The sequence below is a fragment of the Perca flavescens genome, chromosome 5 (assembly GCF_004354835.1).
Source record: "Perca flavescens isolate YP-PL-M2 chromosome 5, PFLA_1.0, whole genome shotgun sequence".
Taxonomy (NCBI): Eukaryota; Metazoa; Chordata; class Actinopteri; order Perciformes; family Percidae; genus Perca; species Perca flavescens.
This window is the reverse complement of record NC_041335.1, coordinates 8,421,625-8,447,827: the sequence shown is the minus strand read 5'-3', so window position 1 is coordinate 8,447,827 and position 26,203 is coordinate 8,421,625. Positions and strand designations below refer to the sequence as shown.

The window sequence follows — 26,203 nt, the reverse complement described above, 5'->3', positions numbered from 1 at the left end:
TTTATTATTGCATGTCAAGGTAAACTTTATCTTCATCATCACAGAGCTGTTCAACACTGAAGCAAGTCTTAACATTGAAGCATATCATGCAGAGGCTTTTAACCATTCCATTTCCATCATCTTATGAACTGTTTAGTTGTTTTGCCATATTTACAGCTAAAGCTTTTGTAGGAGGGAAAATCTTTCCCAACAGCTTTCCCCCTTGCAGAGTCCTATTTATTCCATACAAAGGTTTTCACAGTTGGCATAAAAGCCACAGGACTGCCTAAAACTCAGTCAATCTACTAACAGTGAGAAAAGCTGATTTTCTAAGTTGAGCTGCTTAAAAAAATACGATGGAGTCTAAAAGGCAAACAAGTTCTGACTGACTTACCCTGCAGCTTTGAAGTGGTGCATTTCCCTTGAGCTCACAGCCATGTGCATAGGATGAGAAGAAGGGGGATGGATGAAAGTTCTGCACACATTTAAATACGTTCTATTTGCATTCTTCTGGGGTTGTAGAGTTAGATAACTTTTATTTTCCTATCTGTGTGGCCCTCTTTTATTTTCTCTCTTGATTTTTCTGTCTATCCAGCCAGCAGTATACAGAGGTGTGGGCCCACCAGGTGCTCAGGTGTCTCTGGATCAGCAGGCCTATATGCTTCTGACGGAGCCAGAGAGGCAGACCATGGCCTACTACCTGCAGGAATACCAGGAGGGACACATAGGAGTGGAGCCACTGGCCATGGCTCTGTTTGAGCTCTTTAACACACATGCAAAGGTACACTGCAGCAGCCTGCAGCATTGGCAGGGAGACTCTACACGTCTATGTGGGGTCTAAAAAGGAGCTACATGTTTTTAGCTTGTTAAATCATGTTAAGAAAGTATATTGAGAAATAAAGGTTGAATGTATCAGAATGTGGGAATAAATAACCTGACAATAAAACGAAATTATTATGTTGTCTCAACAACTCAGATGTCTTGAACCAGGTTAGGGAATTTGATACATACAAGTTTTGGAACCACTTTCTAATAAGGCACCCTTTATAAATGGTTTAAAATGAATCACTTTATTAATGATTAATACACATCAGTTAAAAAGCCATTAATTAAGATTAGAATATTGAATTGACTCTCCCAACTTGTTAATATTGATAATTATAGATCTAGTCCCCTATGTTCATTAACTGGTGTCCTGCAAGGCTCTATTGTGGGCCCATTCCTGTTCAGCATATATATTATTGATCTACCTTCTGTGTGTAGATGTGATATTTTAGTGTATGCTGATGATAGTTATTTTTACTGTTACAAGGCTAAGCTAACCTTGGCTCATATAACAAAGAAACACAGCTACTAAAGGCTAACCTACTGCTTAACAATAATGGTGTTGTCTCCTCGCCCTGCGTGATGCATTAAACGTGAGAATGACACCTGTGTTTGTCTGGATGAGTGTATACGTCTCCTTCCTAAGAGGGGTTGTGCTGTGTTAGACTGACTCACCCAGCTGCTGTTTCAATTCGCGCTCCGGAGCCAAGCCTGCTAGCTTTTGGTGTCTTCCTGGTCGAGACGACCTCCGCTCTGGGTCGGCTTTCCAGTGTCCCTCGTTGACTTCTCTGCGAGCCTGCTCCTTGGTGTGTCTTTGTCTTCAATAGTGTTAGCCGTGTGGAAGCGCGTTGTATGCAGCTGTCAGCCTGCTGCATGCGGCTCCTTCCTGAAATCTCTTGAATGAATCTCCTCTCACCGATTCTCCACACACTTGCTGGGTTAAATCAGACTCCACAAACACCCCCCCCTCATGTGTCATGTCAGCACTGGCCCTGTCCATTAGCTAACCATGCCAACGTCTATAAAGACCCTAGACTGATATCAAGGCATTACTCACGGTAAAATTACAGAAGACGTTGCAACCAACCTCTCCGTGAACCATCACCTTATCGTGGTGGAGAGGTTTGTGTGTCTCTGTGAACCTACTCACAAGCCCCCGGCTGAGCGCCGCTACATTGGAGTTTACCCCGGTGGAGTTTACCCCGGTGGACGAGAGGGTCGCCTCCCTACTCCTGCGGGTTGTGGGGGGGAAAACTCTGACTGTTGTTTGTGCATATGCACCAAACAGGAGTTCGGAGTATTCGGCCTTCTTGGAGACCTTGACTGGAGTCCTGCATGGGGCTCCAGTGGGGGACTCCATTGTTCTGCTGGGGGACTTCAACGCGCACGTGGGCAATGATGGAGACACATGGAGAGGCGTGATTGGGAGGAATGGCCTCCCTGATCTAAACCAGAGTGGTTGTTTGTTGTTGGACTTCTGTGCTAGTAATGGATTGTCTATAACAAACACCATGTTCGAACATAGGGATGCTCATAAGTGTACTTGGTACCAGAGCACCAAAGGCCAAAGGTCAATGATCGATTTTATAATCGTTTCATCTGATCTGAGGCCGTATCTTTTGGACACTCGGGTGAAGAGAAGGGCGGAGCTGTCAACCGATCACCATCTGGTGGTGAGTTGGGTCAGGGGGTGGGGGAAGACTCTGGACAGACCTGGTAAGCCCAAACGGGTAGCGCGGGTAAATTGGGAACGTCTGGAGGAGGCCCATTTCCGACAGAATTTCAACTCACACCTCCGGCGGAGCTTTTCGTGCATCCGTGTGGAGGCTGGGGGCTTTGAACCCGAGTGGACAATGTTCAAAGTTTCCCTTGCTGAAGCTGCGGCGAGGAGCTGTGGTCTTAGGGTCTTAGGTGCCTCAAGGGGCGGTAACCCACGAACACCGTGGTGGACAACGGTGGTCAGGGAAGCCGTCCGACTGAAGAAGGAGTCTCCGGAGGCGGTTGCAGGGTACCGAAGGGCCCATAAGGGCTGCAGCCTCTGCCGCGAAAGAGGCAAAGCAGCGGGTGTGGGAGAAGTTTGGAGAAGACATGGAGAAGGACTTTCAGTCGGCACCAAGGTGCTTCTGGAAAACTGTTCGCCACCTCAGGAGGGGGAGGCGGGGAACCATCCAAGCTGTGTACAGTAAGGATGGGACACTGTTGACCTCAACTGAGGAGGTAATAGGGCGGTGGAAGGAGCACTTTGAGGAACTCCTGAATCCGACTAATATGCCCTCTATGTTAGAGGCAGAGCTGGAGGATGATGGGGGATCATTGTCAATTTCCCAGGCGGAGGTCACTGATGTAGTCAAACAACTCCACAGTGGCAAAGCCCCGGGGATTGATGACATCCGTCCAGAAATGCTCAAGGCTGTGGGTGTGGAGGGGCTGTCCTGGTTGACACGCCTCTTCAACATTGCGTGGAAGTCTGGGACGGTGCCAAAGGAGTGGCAGACCGGGGTGGTGGTTCCCCTTTTTAAAAAGGGGGACCAGAGGGTGTGTGCCAATTACAGGGGTATCACACTTCTCAGCCTCCCTGGTAAAGTCTACTCCAAGGTGCTGGAAAGGAGGGTTCGGCCGATAGTCGAACCTTGAGTTGAGGAGGAACAATGCGGATACCGTCCTGGTCGTGGAACAACAGACCAGATCTTTACTCTCGCAAGGATCCTGGAGGGAGCCTGGGAGTATGCCGGTCTACATGTGTTTTGTGGATCTGGAAAAGGCGTATGACCGGGTCCCCCGGGAGATACTGTGGAAGGTGCTGCGGAAGTATGGGGTGAGGGGGTCTCTTCTCAGGGCCATCCAATCTCTGTACAACCGAAGCGAGAGCTGTGTCCGGGTTCTCGGCAGTAAGTCGGACTCGTTTCAGGTGAGGGTTGGCCTCCGCCAGGGCTGCGCTTTGTCACCAATCCTGTTTGTAACATTTATGGACAGGATATCAAGGCGTAGTTGGGATGGAGAGGGGTTGCAGTTCGGTGGGCTGGGGATCTCATCGCTGCTCTTGTAGCAACCATAAACAGTATATAAGCTAGCAACATTGTTGTGAATGCTGCGGTCTCAGCCTGGCAACCCCCGTGAACTTCGAGTCTGGGCAGGAGGGGGCGGGGAAAACAACTCTCCAGTATTTTGAATTGGTAGTGCAGTAACTATTTTAACCGCTAGCTGCCAGTATTACATACAATATTACATATTGCACCTTTAACTATAAGCTTTATCAAAGAGGAGGGTTTTAAGTTTATTCTTAAATGTGGTGACGGTGTCTGCCCGCCAAAACCAGACTGGGAGCTGCTTCCACAGGAGAGGAGCCTGGTAGCTGAAGGCTCTGGCTCCCATTCTACGTTTAGAGACTCTAGGTACCACCAGTAACTCTGCATTCTGGGAGTGCAGTGCTCTAGTGGGACAATAGGGTATTAGGAGCTCTTCTAGATATGATGGTGCTAGACCATTTAGAGCTTTATAGGTCAAGAGAAGGATTTTAAACTCAATCCTGGATTCAACAGGGAGCCAGTGCAGAGAAGCTAATACAGGAGAAATATGATCTCTTTTCTTAGTTCTTGTGAGAACACGCGCTGCAGCATTCTGGATCAGCTGGAGAGTCTTAAGGGACTTATTTGAGCAACCTGACAGTAGGGAATTACAATAGTCCAGCCTGGACGTAACAAATGCATGGACTAGTTTTTCAGCGTCGTTTTGAGACAGGATATTCCTAATTTCGGCAATGTTACGAAGATGAAAAAAGGCTGTTCTTGAGGTTTGTTTTTGATTGGCATTAAAGGATATATCCTGATAAAAAATAACTCCTAAATTTCTGACAGTAGTGTTGGAGGCCAGGGCAATACCATCCAGAGTAGCTATGTCTTTAGGTAATGAGGTTCTGAGGTGTTTAGGTCCCAGTAAAATAACTTCAGTTTTGTTAGGGTTTAACATCAGAAAATTATTATTATTTTATATCTTTAATGCACACTTGAAATTTAGCTAGCTGACTGGTTTCGTCTGGTTTGATTGACAAGTATAATTGGGTGTCATCCGCATAACAGTGAAAGTTAATTGAGTGTTTCCTAATAATATTGCCTAGAGGAAGCATATATAAGGAGAATAGAGTTGGTCCAAGCACTGAGCCTTGATGAACCCCATGGCTAACTTTAGCGTACTTGGAGGATTTATCATTAACATTAACAAATTGAGATCGATCAGAGAAATAGGACTTAAACCAGCTTAGAGCAATTCCTTTAATGCCAACTATGTGTTCCAATCTCTGTAACAGGATTGAATGGTCAATAGTGTCAAATGCAGCACTAAGATCTAGTAAAACAAGAATGGAGACAAGTCCTTTGTCTGCAGCAGTTAGGTCGTTAGTAATTTTCACCAGTGCCGTCTCTCTGCTATGATGCTTTCTAAATCCTGATTGAAAGTCATCAAATAAACTATTGCTATGTAGAAAATCACATAACTGATTAGCAACCACCTTCTCAAGGATCTTGGATGAAAAGGGAAGGTTAGATATAGGTCTATAGTTTGCTAAGACCTCAGGATCGAGGGTGGGTTTTTTCAGAAGAGGTTTTATCACAGCTACTTTAAATGACTGCGGTACATAACCTGTTAATAAGGACATATTGATCATATCTAGTAATGAAGTGTTTACCACGGGTAACGCTTCTTTGAGTAATCTCGTTGGGATGGGGTCTAAGAGACAGGTAGAAGGCTTAGCTGAGGATATCTTTAACATTAATTGTTGAAGGTCTATAGGATAAAAGCAGTCTAAGTATATGTCGAGACTAGTCGTTTATTTCTAGCGACTCTGCGTTTAAAGGTGAACCGTTAGAAATTTAGGGCAAAAGGTAACGGATTTTATCTCTAATTGTTGTAATTTTATCATTAAAGAAGCTCATGAAGTCATGAGCTTCAGTGGTTGAACTGACTGCAGAGATACATTTGTGACACGGACATTTGTTGTTTATGCTGCGTTGAAGCGAGCTGTCCCATCACTGTTCCCCGTTTTCAGAGCCAGAACCAGAGACGGTAACTGACAACATCTGTGTCCTGTCAGTGACTACAGCAATGTGACCAAGCAACTGACACGTCGAGAATTAATGTTTAGTCTTGCAACACGTAATATTACATTTTATCAGCGGTGGAAAGTAACTATAGCCATCGGTATACTACCGTGGGCTACTTTGATTCAATTTTAATTGGGTATTTTTTATTTAATCCTACTTATTAGGCTACTTCTAGTCCACCACAATTCAGAGTCAAGTAGGCTATTGAACGTTTTACTTAACTATTTATTTTATAGCTTTAGTTACTTTGCAGCGTCAGATTCCATCCATCCATCTTCGTCCGCTTATCCGGTATCGGGTCGCGGGGAGCAGCTCCAGCAGGAGCAACATTAACCAGCTCCGACTGGGGGATCCCGAGGTGTTCCCAGGCCAGGTTGGAGATATAATCCCTCCACCTAGTCCTGGGTCTTCCCCGAGGCCTCCTCCCAGCTGGACGTGCCTGGAACACCTCCCTAGGGAGGCGCCCAGGGGGCATCCTTACCAGATGCCAGAGCCACCTCAACTGGCACCTTTCGACGCGAAGGAGCAGCGGCTCTACTCCGAGCTCCTCACGGATGACTGAGCTTCTCACCCTATCTCTAAGGTAGACGCCAGCCACCCTCCTGAGGAAACCCATTTCGACTGCTTGTACCCTGGATCTCGTTCTTTCGGTCATGACCCAGCCTTCATGACCATAGGTGAGGGTAGGAACAAAAACTGACCGGTAGATCGAGAGCTTTGCCTTCTGGCTCAGCTCTCTTTTTGTCACAACGGTGCGATAAATTGAATGTAATACCGCACCCGCTGCGCCGATTCTCCGACCAATCTCCCGCTCCATTGTCCCCTCACTTGCAAACAAAACCCCAAGGTACTTGAACTCCTTCACTTGGGGTAAGGACTCATTCCCTACCTGGAGTAGGCACTCCATCAGTTTCCTGCTGAGAACCATGGCCTCAGATTTAGAGGTACTGATCCTAATCCCAACTGCTTCACACTCGGCTACAAACTGATCTAGTGAGTGCTGAAGGTCACAGGCCGATGATGCCATCAGGACCACATCATCTGCAAAGAGCAGCGATGAGATCCCCAGCCTACCGAACTGCAACCCCTCTCCACCCCGACTACGCCTTGATATCCTGTCCATAAATGTTACAAACAGGATTGGTGACAAAGCGCAGCCCTGGCGGAGGCCAACCCTCACCTGAAACGAGTCCAACTTACTGCCGAGAACCCGGACACAGCTCTCGCTTTGGTTGTACAGCGATTGGATGGCCCTGAGAAGAGACCCCCTCACCCCATACTCCCGCAGCACCTCCCACAGTATCTCCCGGGGGACCCGGTCATACGCCTTTTCCAGAGCCACAAAACACATGTAGACCGGTTGGGCATACTCCCAGGCTTCCTCCAGGATCCTTGCGAGAGTAAAGATCTGGTCCGTTGTTCCACGACCAGGACGGAATCCGCATTGTTCCTCCTCAACCCGAGGTTCGACTATCGGCCGAACCCTCCTTTCCAGCACCTTGGAGTAGACTTTACCAGGGAGGCTGAGAATTGAGATACCCCTGTAATTGGCACACACCCTCTGGTCCCTCTTTTTAAAAAGGGGAACCACCACCCCGGTCTGCCACTCCTTTGGCACCGTCCCAGACTTCCACGCAATGTTGAAGAGGCGTGTCAACCAGGACAGCCCCTCCAAACCCACAGCCTTGAGCATTTCTGGACGGATGTCATCAATCCCCGGGGCTTTGCCACTGTGGAGTTGTTTGACTACATCAGTGACCTCCGCCTGGGAAATTGACAATGATCCCCCATCATCCTCCAGCTCTGCCTCTAACATAGAGGGCATATTAGTCGGATTCAGGAGTTCCTCAAAGTGCTCCTTCCACCGCCCTATTACCTCCTCAGTTGCGGTCAACAGTGTCCCATCCTTACTGTACACAGCTTGGATGGTTCCCTGCTTCCCCCTCCTGAGGTGGCGAACAGTTTTCCAGAAGCCGGGGGTTGTACTCATAACATTTCTTCAAGGTTGGCAGGTCTGGAACACGCGCTGCAGCATTCTGGATCAGCTGGAGAGTCTTAAGGGACTTATTTGAGCAACCTGATAATAAGGAATTACAGTAGTCCAGCCTGGAAGTAACGAATGCATGGACTAGTTTTTCAGCATCGTTTTGTAAGAGGATGTTCTTATTTTGACATTGTTACGAAGATGGAAAAAGGCTGTTCTTGAGTTTTTTTTTAGGTGGGCATTAAAGGATATATCCTGATCAAAAATAACTCCTAGATTTCTGACAGTAGTGCTGGAGGCTAGGGCAATGCCTTCCAGGGTAGCTACACTTTTAGATAATGAAGTTCGGAGGTGCTTGGGGCCCAACACAATAACTTTGGTTTTGTTTGAGAGTAACATCAGAAAATTGTAGGTCATCCAGGATTTTATATCTTTAATGCACGCTTGAAGTTTAGCTAGCTGACTGGTTTCGTCTGGCTTGATTGACAAGCATAATTGGGTGTCATCTGCATAACAGTGAAAGTTGTTTGCGTGTTTCCTAATAATATTGCCTAGAGGAAGGATATATAAGGAGAAATAGAATTGGTCCAAGCACTGAGCCTTGTGGAACGCCATGGCTTTAGCGTGCTTGGAGGATTTATCATTAATATTAACAAATTGAGATTGATCAGAGAAATAGGACTTAAACCAGCTTAGTGCAATTCCTTTAATACCAACTAAATGTTCCAATCTCTGTAACAGGATGGTATGGTCAATAGTGTTGAATGCAACACTAAGATCTAATAAGACAAGTATGGAGAGAAGTCCTTTGTCGGCAGCAGTTAGGTCGTTAGTAATTTTCACCAGTGCCGTCTCTGTGATGTATTCTAAATCCTGACTGAAAGTCCTCAAATAGACTATTCCTATGTAGAAAGTCACATAACTGATTAGCGACTACCTTCTCAAGGATCTTGGAAAGAAAGGGGAGATTAGATATAGGTCTGTAGTTGGCTAAGACCTCAGGATCGAGGGTGGTTTTTTTCAGAAGAGGTTTTATCACAGCTACTTTCAATGACTGTGGTACATAACCTGTTAATAAATCATAGCAGTACCGAAAAGTCAGAAGAAAGCGGAACCTATTTGATGGTCGCCTCACTTTACTCCCATTGAAGGCTAGAGTACCTAGAGTACCCGAGTTGGTAACTCGCAAAAACAATTGAGACACAGCCAATAAAGTGATCCTGACTGGTCCTGGCTAACGCCTCCATGCTAAACCTGCTAACTGCTAACGTTACCGAAGGACCAGGCAAGTAGGCCACGACTGTTTACAATGTGTAGCCTGTTCAGCGGCCGTAGCCAACAACGTGAGTTGTTTTAAGCCAAGAGAGGGGTCTATAAATCGGAAAGAGGGGACCGTGAGTTTGCAGTGGGTTTAGCCAACCCGTTCCCACTCCGAAATCGTAAAATACGGACGTTTGGACAGTGGCTGTCAGCGTCTGAAGCGACGAAGAAAGCGCCCTTCGGCATGTTTGTAGAACGTACCGTGGAGAGCAGCAGCTACATGGGGTTTGAAGATGACGTAACACTGACCCTACAGTCACATTAGCTACAAAAGAGAGCGACATGCACTTGCTTGTGGGCGCCAAGGGGGTAAGCTTTGCTTCAGAACTCGAACCTCCTATGGCGCCATTTTGATGCTACAAAACGCATTCCACTGACTGCCATTCATTTTGACATCAGTTTGACAGCGAATAACTTTACATCTGAAGCGTTTAAAGACTCTATTTGTCCATTGTTTATTTCTAAAGAAACACAACAATGTGTAAAAGGTACCTTGTACCTCACGTTATGGCTCCGTAGCAGACGTTTTTGTAAAAATAGGCTAACGATTGTGTCACATAGTAGAGGAATTACCGTATAGTACAGGAGAAGTTTGCAGGCAGTTTCGACTTACATGAGCTGTTTAGGTTTAATTACTAATGTTAACTAGCATTTTAGTTAGCAATAATTAGCCTGTGCCCATATTATCTTCTTACATATACCTACGCTCTCCGTCTCTGTAAGATTCGGAATGATAGAGATTTCTCTTGGCACAGCTACCAGAAGACTTCCAACTTTCAGACAGGTTGCTCACATCACATTTACTTCGTCTCTCTCAGTTGGAGGCTGCGCAGTAACGCTCAGCGCTCACCGGAAAAGTGCTTCTAATATCCTTCACTGGTCTCCGTCCAGAGCAACGGGATATGTTGGTCCATTCTTATATACTGTCTATGGTGGGCGCTCCTGGGCGTGCCTAGCCTACCCCTGGTTGCTTGGCAACAGTAAATAGAAATTCTCCGGTGCTACCTTCAAGCATGTCTTAAAAGTTACTTCAGAGGTATTGTTAAGTCACAAGAACGATGTTTTTGGATTTAAAAGTATTTATTTCTCGATAAAAGTAACATATGATATATGAGATAAAATCCCAAAACATATCAGATATATACATAAATACGATGTCCTGAAGAGTTTTCCGCCATCTTGAATTATTTTCTTCGACTCGAGCCACTGACATACGTCACGCTGCCCTCATGCTGCCTTCACTCTGATTGGCAGTTGCTTTGTCGCATCGCTCAGCATTTGCATAAAATAGATTTCTTGTCTATTTTGGACCCGCCTTGCCCGTGGCAGCTTTGTCTCTGTCTCTTGTAGCTAATGTGACTGTAGGGTAAAAGCGACTATGGTAGCGAGTAGTATGTAAGGCCGAAATTCCATGCAGGAAGGTTGGTTAGGGTGGTGGATGGGTCAAACACAGGGCTTTCACCCAGGAGAGCATGGTTCGTGTCCCACTTGTCATGTTTCCTAAAGTCGCTTTCTTCTTTTTCTAAACTCAACCGTCCCATTCTTCCCGCATGTCACGGAAACACAAGCCCACCCACAACCTTTTCCTTAACCCAAACGTCCCGTTCTTCCCGTATGTCACCGTTCTTCCCGCGTGCCACGGAAATGTAAGCCCACCCACGACCTTTTCCTTAACATAACTGCGTCAAAAGAGACGCCAATAGTCCCGACCAAGCGCGTTTAGATAAAGTGTGTTACGTTAAAGGAGACTTTTAGCGTCAATAACAACAACAACAAAGGCACCTGACCAAGCGTCTGTATTTTACGAGATGGGAGTGAGAATCTATTGGTTTAGCGATTGCTGCTGTAATTCTAAGCCATTAAAGTGTGTTCAGTCGGGTGGCAAGGACGGCAAGGTAGTGTTATTTTTAGCGGTTCTCACCATAATTCTAAACCGAGGAAGTGTGTCTGTCCATCGGGTGTAGAGGACGGCAAGGTTTTTGTATTTTTAGCGGTTCCTACCATAATTCTATGCCAAGAAAGTGTCTGTCTGTCGGGTGTCTTGTGTCCAAAACCGCATGAATGCAGCAATATTGTATTTCTTTTGTTATTCTAGGAGGCCTAATATCATATACAATTATTATTATTATTATTATTATTATTATTATTATTATTATTATTGTTATTATTATTATAAATGATCTGGGTCTAAACAATTTGATCTTCTTTTCTGTTGACATACTTTTCAGTTGATCATTTACATTACAGACCCTAAGACTAACCTTGCTCTTTGTAGATTACATTGTGTGGGCTTGTTCAACCTAAGGTACAATGTGTAGGATTTGAATAATTTTGAAATTTGCTGTCTACTCTTTCCCTGATGCATGCTTCTATATCTTTTGTTTTCTATTTTCCTTTCTTTCAGTTGTCCATGTTGTCTGAAGTGAGGAGTCTGGTGGCTCCCCAGGACCTGGAATTGTATGACGGGCTGGTGTTGAACTGTGAAAGGGAGGCCTACCAGCCCTGGCATGGAGGCCTGGGAGTGCTGCATCCACAGGGCCATGGCAACCACATAGCCACTGTGATCCATGATACAGGACACACTGTCCCTGCTACAGTACATCCCTTATTTACTATACCTAAAAAGGTGACATCCATTGTAATGTTTTGTGGTTGTTTCACTTTACCACATTAATGCAACCTTATTTAAAGATGTGTAATAAATATGTTATAGAATAGCAAGATAAGAACTGAAAGGGCAACTTTCAAGCCAAATTTTTTTAACTTTATCAATGTTATTTTGCATTAATGACCACCTGGTTGCACCTTCTTCTTACATGGCTGCTGCTTACCAAATCATCTGACAAAAAAAAATACTGATGTCAAATGATTTAGTGAAAACAACTGAAAAACTATTGTTCATTTGAAACATAACTCATTGAATACATAATCACAATTTAACAAAGGTGTTAAACAAATGAGGCCTCTCTCAATCTGTGTTCCAATTTAAAGTCCAAATGCTCTGCCTGTTTTATTGAGGATACTTTGGGAGTTCACTTTTGAATTTGGGGTAGACAAGTATCCCAGCATGCATTTTGCAACTACCAGTGATATATTTTCATTTTCATCCTACAGTGTCACCAGATAAAATGTTGATAGGTTTTCAGACAAGAAATTAACTGGCTTCTTGAATATGTACGCAGATGTTTCAGAGGAACTGCTATGTGAGCCTGGCTGTTTATCTCGGCATCGAGCCAAGAACGTTGACTGGCCAAGTCAACGTTCAATTTTAACTTCCTTTTGGGAACATTCTTCTCTCGGCGAGCCCTCTGTTAATTTACCAGTGGTGTACGTCTGTTGAAAATATTAGACTGAGGGTGCAATGTATGCTTTTGTATCCTTGTAGAACCTGGCCTGAGCATGCCAAGTTCACACAGGGCCAGGATGTGTGTAGGCATGAGCACAGTGACTGTGCTGTTCTCATTCGCTTTGCTCTTATCTTGCACTGCATTATTTTATATCTATTCAGAGGATCCGCATAGATCACTGAAGGTTTGTCTGTGTGTGTGTGTGTGTGTGTGTGTGTGTGTGTGTGTGTGTGTGTGTGTGTGTGTGTGTGTGTGTGTGTGTGTGTGTGTGTGTGTGCCACTTCACATACCATTTTTTTCAATCTCCCTCAGTCTCAGCCTCCTGGCATCAGTCTTTGACACAGAGCAGCTCGTCTTTGTGGCAGGTCAGCGACTATGTAGTATTAATGTTTCACTGTGGCCCACATCAATCCACAGAGACCTCATTGTGTCAGGGTATAGTCTGCTTCTGATCCATGTCCTCCGGCAGTCTGGCCCCTAGAAGACCCAACACTGCAACTGTAACCTGACAACACTGTTTGGTTTTAGCGTGAACAAAGTGTGGATTATTTCCCTCTGCGTTATGATTTTGACCTGCTCACTGACCAACCTCTGTGCCCGCAGGTGCATTTGTCATGTCATGCTTAGTTGTTTTGTGGTGCCTTTAAAAGCTTGCTGGTGATGGTGTTTGCTGCAGCACACCATATGTGTAATTGCCTGTGCTGACACACTCCTCATTATTGTGGTTGGGAAGTTACAACCCCTGATCAAAAAAATTAATTTAATTTATATATATATATATATATATATATATATATATATATATATATATATATATATATATATATATATATATATATATATATATATATATATATACACACACACACACACACACACACACACACAGGGCTTGACATTAACTTTTTGAGGAACAAGTACATTTACTTTTCACTTGTCCATGCATAAAAGTCACTTGTCCGGGTAAAGAGTCATCATTTTATTAAAAGAAATTGTGTTTTGCTAATGCAGAATTTGAACAAACTGTTGAAAGCATCCTAACACTATCAACATTAATACAATTCAGTTGAAACAGTAGAAACAAACGTGTCCCAACAATAGATTTCCCATTCAACAAGAAAAAAGGATCTCCAGACTCATAATACAAAGTAATATGTTGCACGCCGGTGTGCAGAAGTTAATATATTGAGATTCTAAGTCAATATTTTAAAGTTTGTCATTACTTTCAGATTCCTAGTCAATATTCTAAGTTACTTAGTCAATATATTGAGATACTAAGTCGATACTCTGAGATATTGAGTCAATATATTGAGATCGTAAGTCAATATTTGAAATGTTCTTATTGGTTTGAGATTCTTTGTCAATATTCTGAGTTACTAAGTCAATATATTGAGATACTAAGTCAATATTTTGAGTTAAATCAATATATTGAGATACTGAACCAATATAGTGAGATATTAAGTCAATATACTGAGATACTAAGTCAATATTCTGAGATAAGTCAATATATTTAGATACTAAGTCAATATTTTGAGATAAGTCAATATTTTGAGATACTGAACAATATAGTGAGAAATTAAGTCAATATTGAGATACTAAGTCAATATTTTGAGATAAATTAATATATTGAGATACTAAGCCAATATATTGAGATTCTAAGTCAATATTTGACATTTTCTCATTACTTTGAGATTCTTAGTTCATATTCTGAGATACTAAGTCAATATTTTGACCAGAGGTAGTGTTGACTTGAACTTCTACTCTATCTAAAATAATTTTGTAGACATAACAATGGATTTTGCCACTAAATGTTGGTGTTAACTTTTTTTATAAAATTTCACAAATTTCTACCCGGCAGAGGCTGATTTACCGAAAGGATCCTTTTAAAAAGGTGTAGCTACTTTACAGTTTATATTATTACCTGATATTTAATCTGCATATTTTTTTCATTTTATTTCAAAAAGGAGCAAAAAAAACGACATTATAGAACGGCTTGTTTATTGCTAAAGCAAAATTAAGTGATTTATTAAAAATGTAACAACAATAACTTATAACAATAACTTATTTCACCAGTAAGATCCTGTTAAACGACAAAAACAACCACTGGATAGGAAAAGGGTATTTTACAACAACTTTGAATGCAGCACGACGCTGGCGAGGCGAATTTCAAGTGAACGCAACATCTGTGTTTTTCCGACAACAGCACATATGTCAATGCAACAGCAGCGGCACACTGTCATATGTGCCTCTCCAGTGAAATACAGACACACTTTTACACCGTTTAGCTGTCAGCATTTTAACTGTTTACTCCAGCTGCTAGCTAACGATAGGCTAACGTTACTTGCTGTTGAGTGTAGTGTTAACTAGCGTAACATGCGGCGATGTTTAGGTTGCCTCTAACGTCCGTTTTCGGAGCATCCGAGAGAAGCGCAGGCATTTCAGTGGCACCGCGTTGCAATTCGGTCCGGTAGATAATGGTCGTTAAGGCACCGGTGCCGTATTAAGACCGGGTCTCTCCTTTTCTGTCAACGATGTGGCGAGGAGGTAACGTTAGAAAGTAGAAAGAATGCCACGAGTGTGTTCAGCTGTTATATCTGCCAAAGTGGGCTACTTTGATGAGTCAAAAATTTAGAATACATTTTGGTTCATAAATTGATTCCATGATTTCTTTTTTAACTTAAATTGTTCATTTGTTCTATTCTTTCATTTCAGAGTACAATAAGACATTGAACTGCATGAATCTCAATAAAAACCTGGAAAAATTGGGGTGTTCTAAAACTTTTGACCAGTAGTATATATAGTGTATTTTATTTCCTGACACCTTCTTATTATAGTAATTTTTATAACACTCCCATAACACATGAATGAAGTTGTGAAATTACAGTATTTCTCATATTGCTGGAGGACCATGTGGACCCCTTTAAAGGACTCCCCCCCCAAATGATTCAGCTGTTACAGAAAAAAAGTTTCTCAACATTAGCTGTCTAAACTTTCTTGCACTCATTAGTTTGCCCTGTGGGGCAAATCCCATCCATCTGCCGTCTGCATTAAGTAGGTTAAAGTGAAACCATATTAAGTTGTTATTACATATTTAGCCCTGCTGTACTAAAATTTTTCATTCTGTTTCTTTCAGACCGACGGCTCTGTTGGTGGCTGGATCCAAAAAGACCAGGAGGAGAACACTAATGCCTTACATAAAATTGCGCTGGTATGTGTTTCATCTGTCATAAAGAAGAAGCAAATGCACATAACTGGGCTGTCTGTGAATGGGGTTCCATGTTTGTCCATTTTTAACACCCAATACCTCAGGCATCCGATTTGGTTTAAAAATCTAAATGTAATGCATTATACACCAGTGTTACCATATTTCTAGAGGACATGCTAGATTAACATAACAAGACTAGAAGCCCCACTAGGAGTTTTATTGAAGCTGTAATGTTCATTTCATCCCACAACAACAAAGTGTTGATTATTAATTATACTGTACTGAGGCTAAAATCTGAAACTTGCCTGAGGATGACGCTAAGAAAGGCCATCAAGTCATTAAAATCAGGAAATAATTTCCTTGTAAACATGGATGTGCTCTGCTTTCATGGCAATTGTATAGATAACCTTTATTTAAATAGAAGGTCACATTGGGATTAAAACCTTTTTTACAAGTGAGATCTAGCCAAGACAGGGTAAAATAGCATCATCCAACACAAAACACAATAACATCAGATCACAACAGCAACAATAAGTACGACAAAACAAATATATTACATAATACAGAGCATTAACAAGGCAGCAAATATTTAGTCATGTATTAGTTAATTGAAGCAACTGCAGCTAGCAGTGACCAATTCCATTATTATAAGTTTTAAATATTTTAAAGAGATAAGGATCTCAAGTTTGAGCTTAGCTTGCAGATCATTCCAACAACAATGGTTGTTTTTGGCAGCATCTGTACTGATTGAAGGCACTTCAAACTAGTCATTTGTGCGACCTGAGATTATGACATCTTTGCAAAAATATAAACAAAGTAGGGAATTTGCCTGAGATGATCTTATAGACTAAAATGTACCAATGTTTTAACATATGCAGTGAAAAATGACCATGCTGTATAAGGTGCAATGATGGGTCCTGAAGCTAGAATTAGTGACATACCTCAGGGATGAGTAATACAGGGGGTCAAGTTTTCATGTGGGATTCAATGAATACTGTGGCCTTCTTTTCATTGACAGAACGGAATGCAGGCTTCAGATGAATCTCCTTCATTCTGCAGGCCTGCCCCTCTCAAAGCTCAAAGCAGGCCATCCAGAGAGAAAGAGCTCAGCCGGAAGCCTTCCGCCCGACGAATGCAGCCTGGCTCCAGCCTGCTTTTCACAGGAACCACTCGGCTGCTTCAGGACTGCCTCCACAAGTCGCTTAAATCCCTCCCCACCACCCACCACTCCCCAGCAGCCTCTGCCCACCACACCTGTGCTGGTGCCAGCCACCACACTTCTCTCAATGCACTCCATCACACCTGCCAGAGTTCATTTCAACTCTCTGACTCTGAACACCACAACCACCCCAACTTTGCTCATCACATTCACCACCACACCTGCCCAGGCTTCTTGCACCGCCAGGACTCCTCCAGCTCTGCTAAGCTAGATGCATCTGTCAAGCTCACTTGCAGATCGAGCTCCTATGAGAAGTCCTCATACTTGTCAAAGTCTGTGCCATCTTCCAAAGCAGCATCTCCCATGCCATCCCCTCATCCATCACCCCATTCCTCGCCATGTCCCTCCCCCTGCCCCTCTCTTATCACAACTGCTGCTCCACCATATAGTCCTGTTCGGCCCTGCTCACCTGCCTTCCCCCAGAAAGTCATCATAACAGACATGAATCGGCTGTCTGCAGACTCCAGACCACAGCAAAGAGGTACACAACTCTGCGTGAGTGTGTCTGTGCGTGTGTCTCCCTTTGTAGAAATGCATCTCATGTATGCTTCAACTTAAAAGGGCAAAATTATAAATTGTTACCAATACCCACAACAACATTGCCTATCGGACTGTAAGTAAGTAACTGGCTGCTGTGAATTCTCAAATCCCTAATTCAAAGTCTCAAATAATAATCGTTTTTCATGGCCAGCACAAACTATTACAATATTAAAGTATAGACCCTAATAAAGGCCCCCCACAACCCCCAAATGTGGTGGCGCACATGATAAATTCTGCATCATACATTCATACATTTCCACAACATTAGCTCCAGAGTTGTACTTATTGACTTTGTGATGGCAGTAAGTGTAAATAGACAACAAAAAACAGTTTTGCACATCTGCTATCATTGTCTCAACTTTTGAAGAGGTTTGTGTTGAAAACCATGTCTCCCCATTGGTGCAATCAGTAAGACACCTTCTCTGGGGATACAAAGGTCCAGTGTTTGAACCCAGGTATGCCAAGTCAAGCCAAGACCTACCAACAATGTGGCAATTCATGCATGTGTAATGTTTTCAAATGCTCAGTGAGGTTAATCTGCTTCAATCAATCAATCAATATATTATTTGTCCCAGAGGGCAATTTGTGTCGCAGCAGGCATAAAGCATAAAAACATAGATACATGTATAAAACGCACATAAATACACAACAGATTACATTATAGCTTACAGTAGATAAATTATCATCCTATCATCATCATCACCAACAGCCACAAATACAGTTGTGCTTGGACCCCAATAGCTGTTTGCGGCTACATTTATTATTAGGTTTGCTATGTTGCTATAGTTGACAGTAGATACAGGAAACTTGGGGGAAAGAGTGGGGGGATAACATGAAACTCTGGAGCAGATTCTCGGAGTAATGCTACTAGGCTCTCTGATCTTACATATTTTATTCCAGTGTAGTCCATAGCTAAAAGGTAAAAGAACAGTTTTGAATTAAATAAGTAAAAATAAAATGAGAAATGAAATACAATGGACAATAAAAACCTATATACAATATATAGGTTACAATACTTTATAAAAAAAAGTTGTACAAATATGTGTGCAAAAGAAATCCAATATTGTTATATAGCAGTATTGCTGTATTGTATATTATTGACTATAGTAGACTAAAAAGAAAGAAGTGGCTGCCTAAAAAAACGTAAAATTAAAATAGATAACCACGTTTCACATGAACATGCGTTCATATGTGCATGCACAAAATGAACTAAATGACAAGAACTTATAACAAAGTTGAAGGCCACATAGAGCAACAAAGCAAAAATGTAAAAGATAAAAAAGAGAGTTGCTGTAGTAGATAGTTACTAGTGATGGACTTATCTCTCTGGGAGCCCGTTCGCCCTCATAATCCTTGTTCCAATGCTTGATCTAAAAATGTATTTATTAGTGTTGGAAAAGGGAATGTAAGAACTACTCAGAAAGAAACAGATACAAATACAGCAGTTTCAGCTCTCCAGTCATACCCAAGTTATGCAATTTCAAGACTGTTTAGGGACCCCCAGTACACTCTAAAAACTCCTGGGTCAAAAATAACCCATTATGGGTTATTTTTTACCCAACTCCTAGGTTAAAAAGGGACCAAGTAATTTCTGGGTTATTTCCACCCAGAAAATTGGGTTACTCTTTTTGACCCAACTTCTGTTGGGTTAAAATAACCCAACAGTGTAGTTAAAATAACCCAACTTCTGGGTCAAAAGAACAACCCCATTTTCTGGGTTGAAATAACCCCTTTTTAACCCAGGAATTGGGTCACAAATAACCTAACAAGTAACCTAATGTAGCACCGGTATCACACCACTAACTGCGCCACTGGACCAGTTCTAGGTTCTAAGGAGTGGGGAGCAAAATAATAATTACACCATAATTCAATCAGTTTCCAGTTCAGTTCAAAACCAATTCCTGATACTCCTACCACTCTGGCAGCGAGTCACCATACGCAGGAGATTTTCTCACTGATGCGATGGAGAAGATGAGTTGAATTTCTGGGTCTGGCTCGCCATCTTGAATCCCGTCTGTGCATGTGCATGCCCGCACACTGCAGACCAATCCTCGCTCCGACCGAGCTTCAAACCAAGCAAAAAAACCTGACCTGTGTAACAGGTCATAAGCACAATAAGTCTCTTTTAAATCCTCGAATTGCACAAATAAATGTTTCACATTCTCTGAGTTGTAACATTACTGCTACGGTGTTTTTTCACCTCAAAAATGACAGCGGAGCGGTCTCTTTTAACTCACAGCTCCGTCTCCCACGCAACTACTGCACACATCTTTCATTTACACAGCATACATTCACAGTCTTCATAAACCCAAAATATTAACTGGTAAACCGTTTATGATGAAGCATCTCCTTGTAAACAGCTAAGTCTTTAGCGTTAGCTCTCCGCCAGAGAAAAAAAGGGTACAACACTGCAAAAATGCAAGAAAACAACAAAACTCACCAAAACCGGTGTGGCTTAGTTCTCATAAAAAAAAACGTCAGTTCCCGACCAGGTAAATTATGTTTTTCAACTGCAAAATTTACTTTTTCACTCTTTTTTCTACTCATTAACCGATGCTCGTTCTCTCCAATTTCTCCTCTGCTCTCTCAGGTCTCTGCTGCAGCGTCAGTGAGGTGCTGCGTCTAGCGTCATTAGTCCCTTAAAGGGGCAGCATTAAATGATTGTTGTATTAACGTTTTTAATTAACTCAGATTAATTAACTTACATTAAATGAATCACTTTCAAACTTATTTATGCAGCTTTTATGCATTCTGAATCTGTACTGTCACAACTCTAGGGGTTTTTGGAAAGCTAGGTTCTTCAAGGGAATCTGTAAACACATCACTCAAGGTTTGAAATAAAGACTGAACTATTGTAACCAACGGGTTCCCTAGCTCAGGGTAAGTCAGTCTTTTAGTCGCTTTTCTGCCTCTGATAGGTCTTCTAGAACTGTCACCTTCTGTCTTGATGTCAGTTTGGTCCATAACACTTGTGTCTTCTTTGCCCTCCGGGGCAGGTTGAGTAGAAGGATGGACATTTTTCAGGTCTTCCTCAAGTAGGTTTCCAATTTCCTGTCCAGCGGTTGAGCTGCTCTCTTCAGGATCAGGTAAGTCATTGTTTCCAGGATCAGATAAGTCTCTCTCTCTAGGTTCAGGTAAGTTCAGGTCACAAGTCTCTACTGGAACATCCTCAGGAAAAGCTTTGGCTACGTCTGAAGGATCTTGCTTAACAGCAGTCAACTTTTTGGAAGGTTCCAGTTCAATCCTTTCTGGTAAGTGTTCTATGGGTTTAGGGATCAGGTCGAAACCTAGTGTTTCCACTCTTAGGTTTCTGTGTCCATCATAGTGATATTCCTCAGAGTCAGATTGGGATTCATCCCCATCAGTCATTTTTAGTATGTTGTCGAGTTCTTGGTCGCCTCACTGCCTTTGACGGGTTAGTTTCACTTTCGTTTGAGGTCACAGGAAGGAAACCGCATGGCAGCAGGAGGTCACGATGAAGAGTTCTTTGTGGACCATCTCTTGTTTCAGGCCTCACAACATACACTGGGACGTCTCCAGACTGTCTCAGGACAACATACACGTCGGACTCCCACCTGTCGGCTAACTTGTGCTTGCCTCTAAGGCGGACATTTTGAACCAAGACTCTTTCGCCTTCCTTCAAGGTGGAGTCAACAACATGCTTGTCAAACCTCGCCTTGTTGCGACTGGCTGACTTTTTAGCATTCTCAGTTGCTACTCTGTAACTGTCTTCGAGTTGGGATTTCAGGTTGTGAACATATTGCGAGTGTGAGCCTGGCTGGTGATTGACTGTTAGGCCAAAGGCTAGGTCAACTGGCAATCTTGGCTGACGCCCAAACATTAACTCGTAAGGGGTAAAGCCAGTTGTCTCGTTCTTAGTACAATTATAAGCGTGTACTAATGGTTTGACGTAATCACGCCAGTGACTCTTTTTCTGATTCTTGAGGGTTCCCAACATGTTGAGCAGGGTCCTGTTGAACCGTTCTACAGGGTTCCCTCTCGGATGGTAAGGGGTGGTTCTTATCTTTTGAGTGCCAATGAGCTCACACAGTTCTTTTATTGTTCGGGACTCAAAGTCGGAACCTTGGTCACTTGTGGAGTTTTCCAGGGATGCCGTAATGGACGAAAAAGTGGTCCCACAGGCTCTTGGCCACTGTCCTGGCTTTCTGATTCGGGGTGGGGACGGCCACTGCATATTTCGTAAAATGGTCGGTAATGACCAGAATGTCTTTGGTGTTACTGGAGTCCGGCTTCACACTGAGAAAATCCATACACACAAGTTTGAGTGGTCTTGTAGCGATGATGTTGACGAGTGGTGCGGCTTTCTCGGGCATAGTCTTACGTCGTATGCAGCAGTTGCAGGTTTTGACCTTAGTTTCCACCTCAGCTGACATTTTGGGCCAATAGAAACGCTTCCGGACGAGATCTAGGGTGCGCTCTGTGCCCATGTGGCCCATGTCGTCACGGAGGCTCTTGAGGACTAAGGATCTCAGGGATTCAGGGAGCACAAGCTGGTAGTGAGTCTGAGCACCCTCTTGCCGCTTGCGATACAACATGCCAGACCTCAAGTTTGTTCCACTCTCTTAGTAAGAGACCAAGCTCAGGAAGTTCCTTCCTCAAGGATGGTGGGGGTTTCTCTCCCGACTCCACTTGCCTGAGTACTTCACGGATGCAGGGATCAGCATTTTGCTTGTCTCTTAATTCAGCTGGTGCTAATGAAGGGATGACAGGTAAGCCACCAAGCTGATCCTCTTCTTCAAAGCTTTGTGGGAGAGCCTTTGGATGATGGGCAAGCGACACAACCAAGGTGGTGCTGGGTGATGTTTCCCCAGAGTGATTGTTGATCACTTGGCGAACCAAGTGCTTTTCACAGATTGCTTTGATGGTGTTTTCATCCAGGTTTGCATAATCAGTCTCTGACAAGTGTCTTTTTGTGAATTGCTGTATCCTCTCCAACTCTTTTTGTGATGATGTGTCCTCAGGTAATCTGCCGTGAGGACGCCTGGACAGCCCATCCGCGTCCTGATTTTGCTTACGGGCTCTGTATTGTAGCTGGAAATCAAATGTCAACAGAGCGGCTAACCATCTGTAGCTCGTGGCGTCGAGCTTAGCAGAGGTAAGAATGTATGTTAATGGATTGCTATCGGTGACAGCAAGGAACGTGTTCCCGTACAGGTAGTCCTGGAATTTTTCTGTTACTGCCCACTTAAGGGCAAGGAATTCTAGTTTGTGTGCAGGATACCTAGACTCACATTTCGACATACCTCGACTTGCATAAGCGACAACTCGCTGCTGTCCCTGTTGCTCCTGGTAAAGGGCAGCACCAAGGCCCGAGGTGCTTGCATCTGTATGTAAAATGTAGGGGAGCTTGGGGTCAGCAAACCCGAGGATGGGTGCAGTTGTCAGTTTTTCAATTATGGTGTCGAACGCTGCCTGGCAAGCAGGCGTCCATCTGTCACCAAAGATGTCTTTTGGGTTGTAGTATTTCTCAGGGTTTGCTGTGGTTTTAGTGTGCTTTCTCAGCAGCGGATAGCCAGCAGTGAGCTCGTTGAGTGGCTTCACAATCTTTGAATAGTCTTTTACGAACCGGCGGTATTAACCACAGAAACCCAGGAAGGTTCTTAGCTCTTTCAGGTTGTTTGGCCAGGTTTTTAATGCTGCTACTTTGTCTGGATCAGTTTCGATGCCCTTTTCAGACACAATGTGCCGAGGTACTTTACAGAGGTTTGGAAGAACTTGCACTTCCCTGGCGACAGTTTCAATCCAAACTCTTTCAATTGGTTGAGCACGCGCATCAACCTTTCCTCGTGTTCCTCCAGTGTCGAGGAGAAGACGATGAGGTCATCAAGGAAAACTAGGGCTTGCTTCAAGTTCAACTCTCCCATACAGCGCTCCATAAGCCTCTGGAACGTGCTAGGGGCGTTAGTTATCCCCTGAGGCATCCTGTTGAACTCGAAGAATCCTAGTGGACAGACGAATGCGGTTTTGTGTTTGTCTGCTTCCTCCATTTCTATTTGATAGAAGCCTGATTTGAGATCGAGCACTGAGAACCACCTGGACCCGGTCAATGCAGAGAAGGACTCCACAAGATTAGGTAAGGCATACAGTATGAATCTTTTACTGTTTGGGTGTTCAATTTTCTGTAGTCTATGCAGAGTCTGACATCGCCATTCTTTTTCCTGGCGACTACAATCGGCGAGGAGAAAGGCAACTCCGATTCACGGATGACTTCTGCATTAAGGAGTTGCTGGAGATGGTTACGCACCGCCTCTATGTCTTGGGGGTGTATAGGTCTTGGCCTATGTTTGAATGGCGTCTGGTCACTGAGGGTTATGTGGTGTTTTATTTTGTCAGTGCGACCAAAATCAAGCTCGTGCAGTGCAAACACCTCCGGCATGGAACTCAATTTCTCAGTTATCCTCTCTTTCCACTCATTGGGTACAGGAGAATCAGTGAAGTCAAAGTTGAGATTTAATTTTTGGTCAGGTTTTGTGGGAGGGTCTGAGTCAGGGGTCTTAACTGATTGAACACTCTTTACAGCGTGTATCTCTGCTATCACGGCCTTTGGAGATAGGGTGATGTCATGTTGTGACTCATTCTTGAGCATGACATGCAGCGTGGTATCTTTGGTGGTAGGCTTACCAGGCTATCTGTCACCAGGATGCCACCTGGCAAGTAAGATGATTTTGGTGACTCTACCATCACCCATTTCCCAACATCAGTTGTCCTGCAGCTCACTGATCCTTCAAGGACTTTGGTCTGTCCAGCTGCAATGGTCTTAAAGTCTCTACTATGAAGCCTCACCTCTCCCAGACTGGAATCAACAGACTTTTTTTTTCTTATTTCAAGGGTCTTTAAGACAACTTTGTAGCCATAAGGAAGAGATTAATAGTTCTGAGGTGCGATATCTGCATACTTTTCATAAAGAACATCCAAAGTATTTGTGCCTATAAGCGCTGGTGACAAGGTGGAGCGCATGTCAGGTACAACCAAAACCAACGTGGGCACCTCAATGTCCGCTCCAAGCAAGCTCTTTGGGAATCTGATGGTGGCCTCGACATAGGTAAGGGACACTTTGACCGTTGGCTCCTTCTACTTCAAGCAGGTCGTTCAAGGAATTCATAGGTAAGTGAGACAGGTTCTCTAAATAGAAAGAGTTGGGGATCGTTGTTACTTGAGAGCCTGAATCCAACAAGCAACTGCAGTCTTTGTCACTAATGCTCACTTGTGCAGTGCACCTGGCGCCAATCAGACCTTTTGGCAAGGTCACTGTCTGTTTTTGTGTGCGAGAGTACACACGTGCTCTGTGCAGCTTCTTATTGGGACACTTTGTCTGTGTTCCAGTCCCCGTTTGTCCCACAACCGGAACTGGGTCTAGTTTAAAGGATCAGGCTTTGAAGCACCATTCTCAATGTCCCATGTCAACTGCTTTTCTCTTAGCTGCTTCCTCTTCTCAGCTACAAGAGATGGGTTTGGCTCACTTTCACACTGAGGCTTAATGTGTCCGTCCTCTCCACATCTAAAGCAATACCAGGGCCTTGGTCTATTGCTTGTATTGTTGTTTACAGCTCGGCTGTGGGGCTGCAGCCTTTGAGATGTTGGATTGATAGATGGGGAATATGTGCTAGCTGTTTGGGGAGCTACTGGTCTGGCAGCAGATTTAGCCTTTCTACTGTCTTTCTGTGTGATACGTGTGAGCTGGGACTGTAAATCAGCTATTTGTTTCTTTAGGTCTTGGATTTCGGACCTGTGATCAAGATCTGGCTGAGATGGGTGGCAGTCTTCTTCACTCTGCACATAAATACCTTGATAATGAGAAGACACTCTTGGCTTTGAAACATTGAAGTGCTGTTTCATGCGGGATGCTTTGGAAATACGCTTATCTTCTGCTGTGCGGAGTAACAGGAGAAGTTCAGCAAAGGTAGGTGGGTTCTGTTTCTTTTGTTCTAGCTGGAGTTCAGCTATCAAGATGTTGTCCCAGCAGCCTCTGACAAACTGTCTGAGAAGATGCCGGTCAAGGTCACTTGCAGTTACACCTCCCCTCCTGAGGGTGGTGTTCAGCATCACCTGCAGCCGTTGTATATAAGCTGAGGGTTTCTCACCGTTATCTTGCATTGTGTTAAGATACTTTGCAAAAAGGTCATCTCCGTCCTCGACAGTGCCGAAAGTGGAGTCCAAGATCTCTAAGTACACATTAAGGGGAGATTCAGGTGTCAGGTGCTTCACAATATCAATAGCAGGTGATAACAGACTTTCAAGAAGCTTTCGTGACTTGTAAAGATCAGACTGTGTTGTGTCTTTTAAGGAGAAGTTCCACATTGGAACGCCATGTCTCATAATCCACTTCATTGTTGGAACGGGAGAAACGCCCAGAGAAGGGTCTAAGTCTCAAGGAAGTGTGCACCTGCAGAGCAGAATCTTCATTTCTCACTATGTGCTCGACTATTACTTTTTGTATGTCAGGTGGATTGACGTCAGAAAGTTTCAGAGCAGGCTGTGTCTTTTCTTTAGATGGTGTCGGTGGTGAAGACCAATGATGTTGAACATGCTGCTCCGGGGCTGTACTGGGTAGGGGGCTTAGCTGTGCAGCCTTTTCAGGGCCATGTTGCTCTGGGGTATCAGGTGAGTTCTGTTCTATATCTTCATCTTGGGTTTCTGAGTGATCTAGATCGACAGTCTCACTGATGA

At 43.7% G+C, this 26,203-nt stretch overlaps 1 protein-coding gene across 1 annotated transcript in view; it reads left to right on the top strand.

The window, feature by feature from the left end:
* The window catches only part of whrnb (whirlin b), a 139,634-nt gene that overhangs the window by 95,864 nt on the left and 17,567 nt on the right, over positions 1 to 26,203 (top strand). Inside the window, exons 6-9 of the mRNA XM_028577761.1 lie at positions 575 to 760; positions 11,609 to 11,830; positions 15,685 to 15,759; positions 16,775 to 17,456. Coding sequence (XP_028433562.1) covers positions 575 to 760; positions 11,609 to 11,830; positions 15,685 to 15,759; positions 16,775 to 17,456 — 1,165 coding nt within the window. The remainder of the gene's footprint in view (positions 1 to 574; positions 761 to 11,608; positions 11,831 to 15,684; positions 15,760 to 16,774; positions 17,457 to 26,203) is intronic.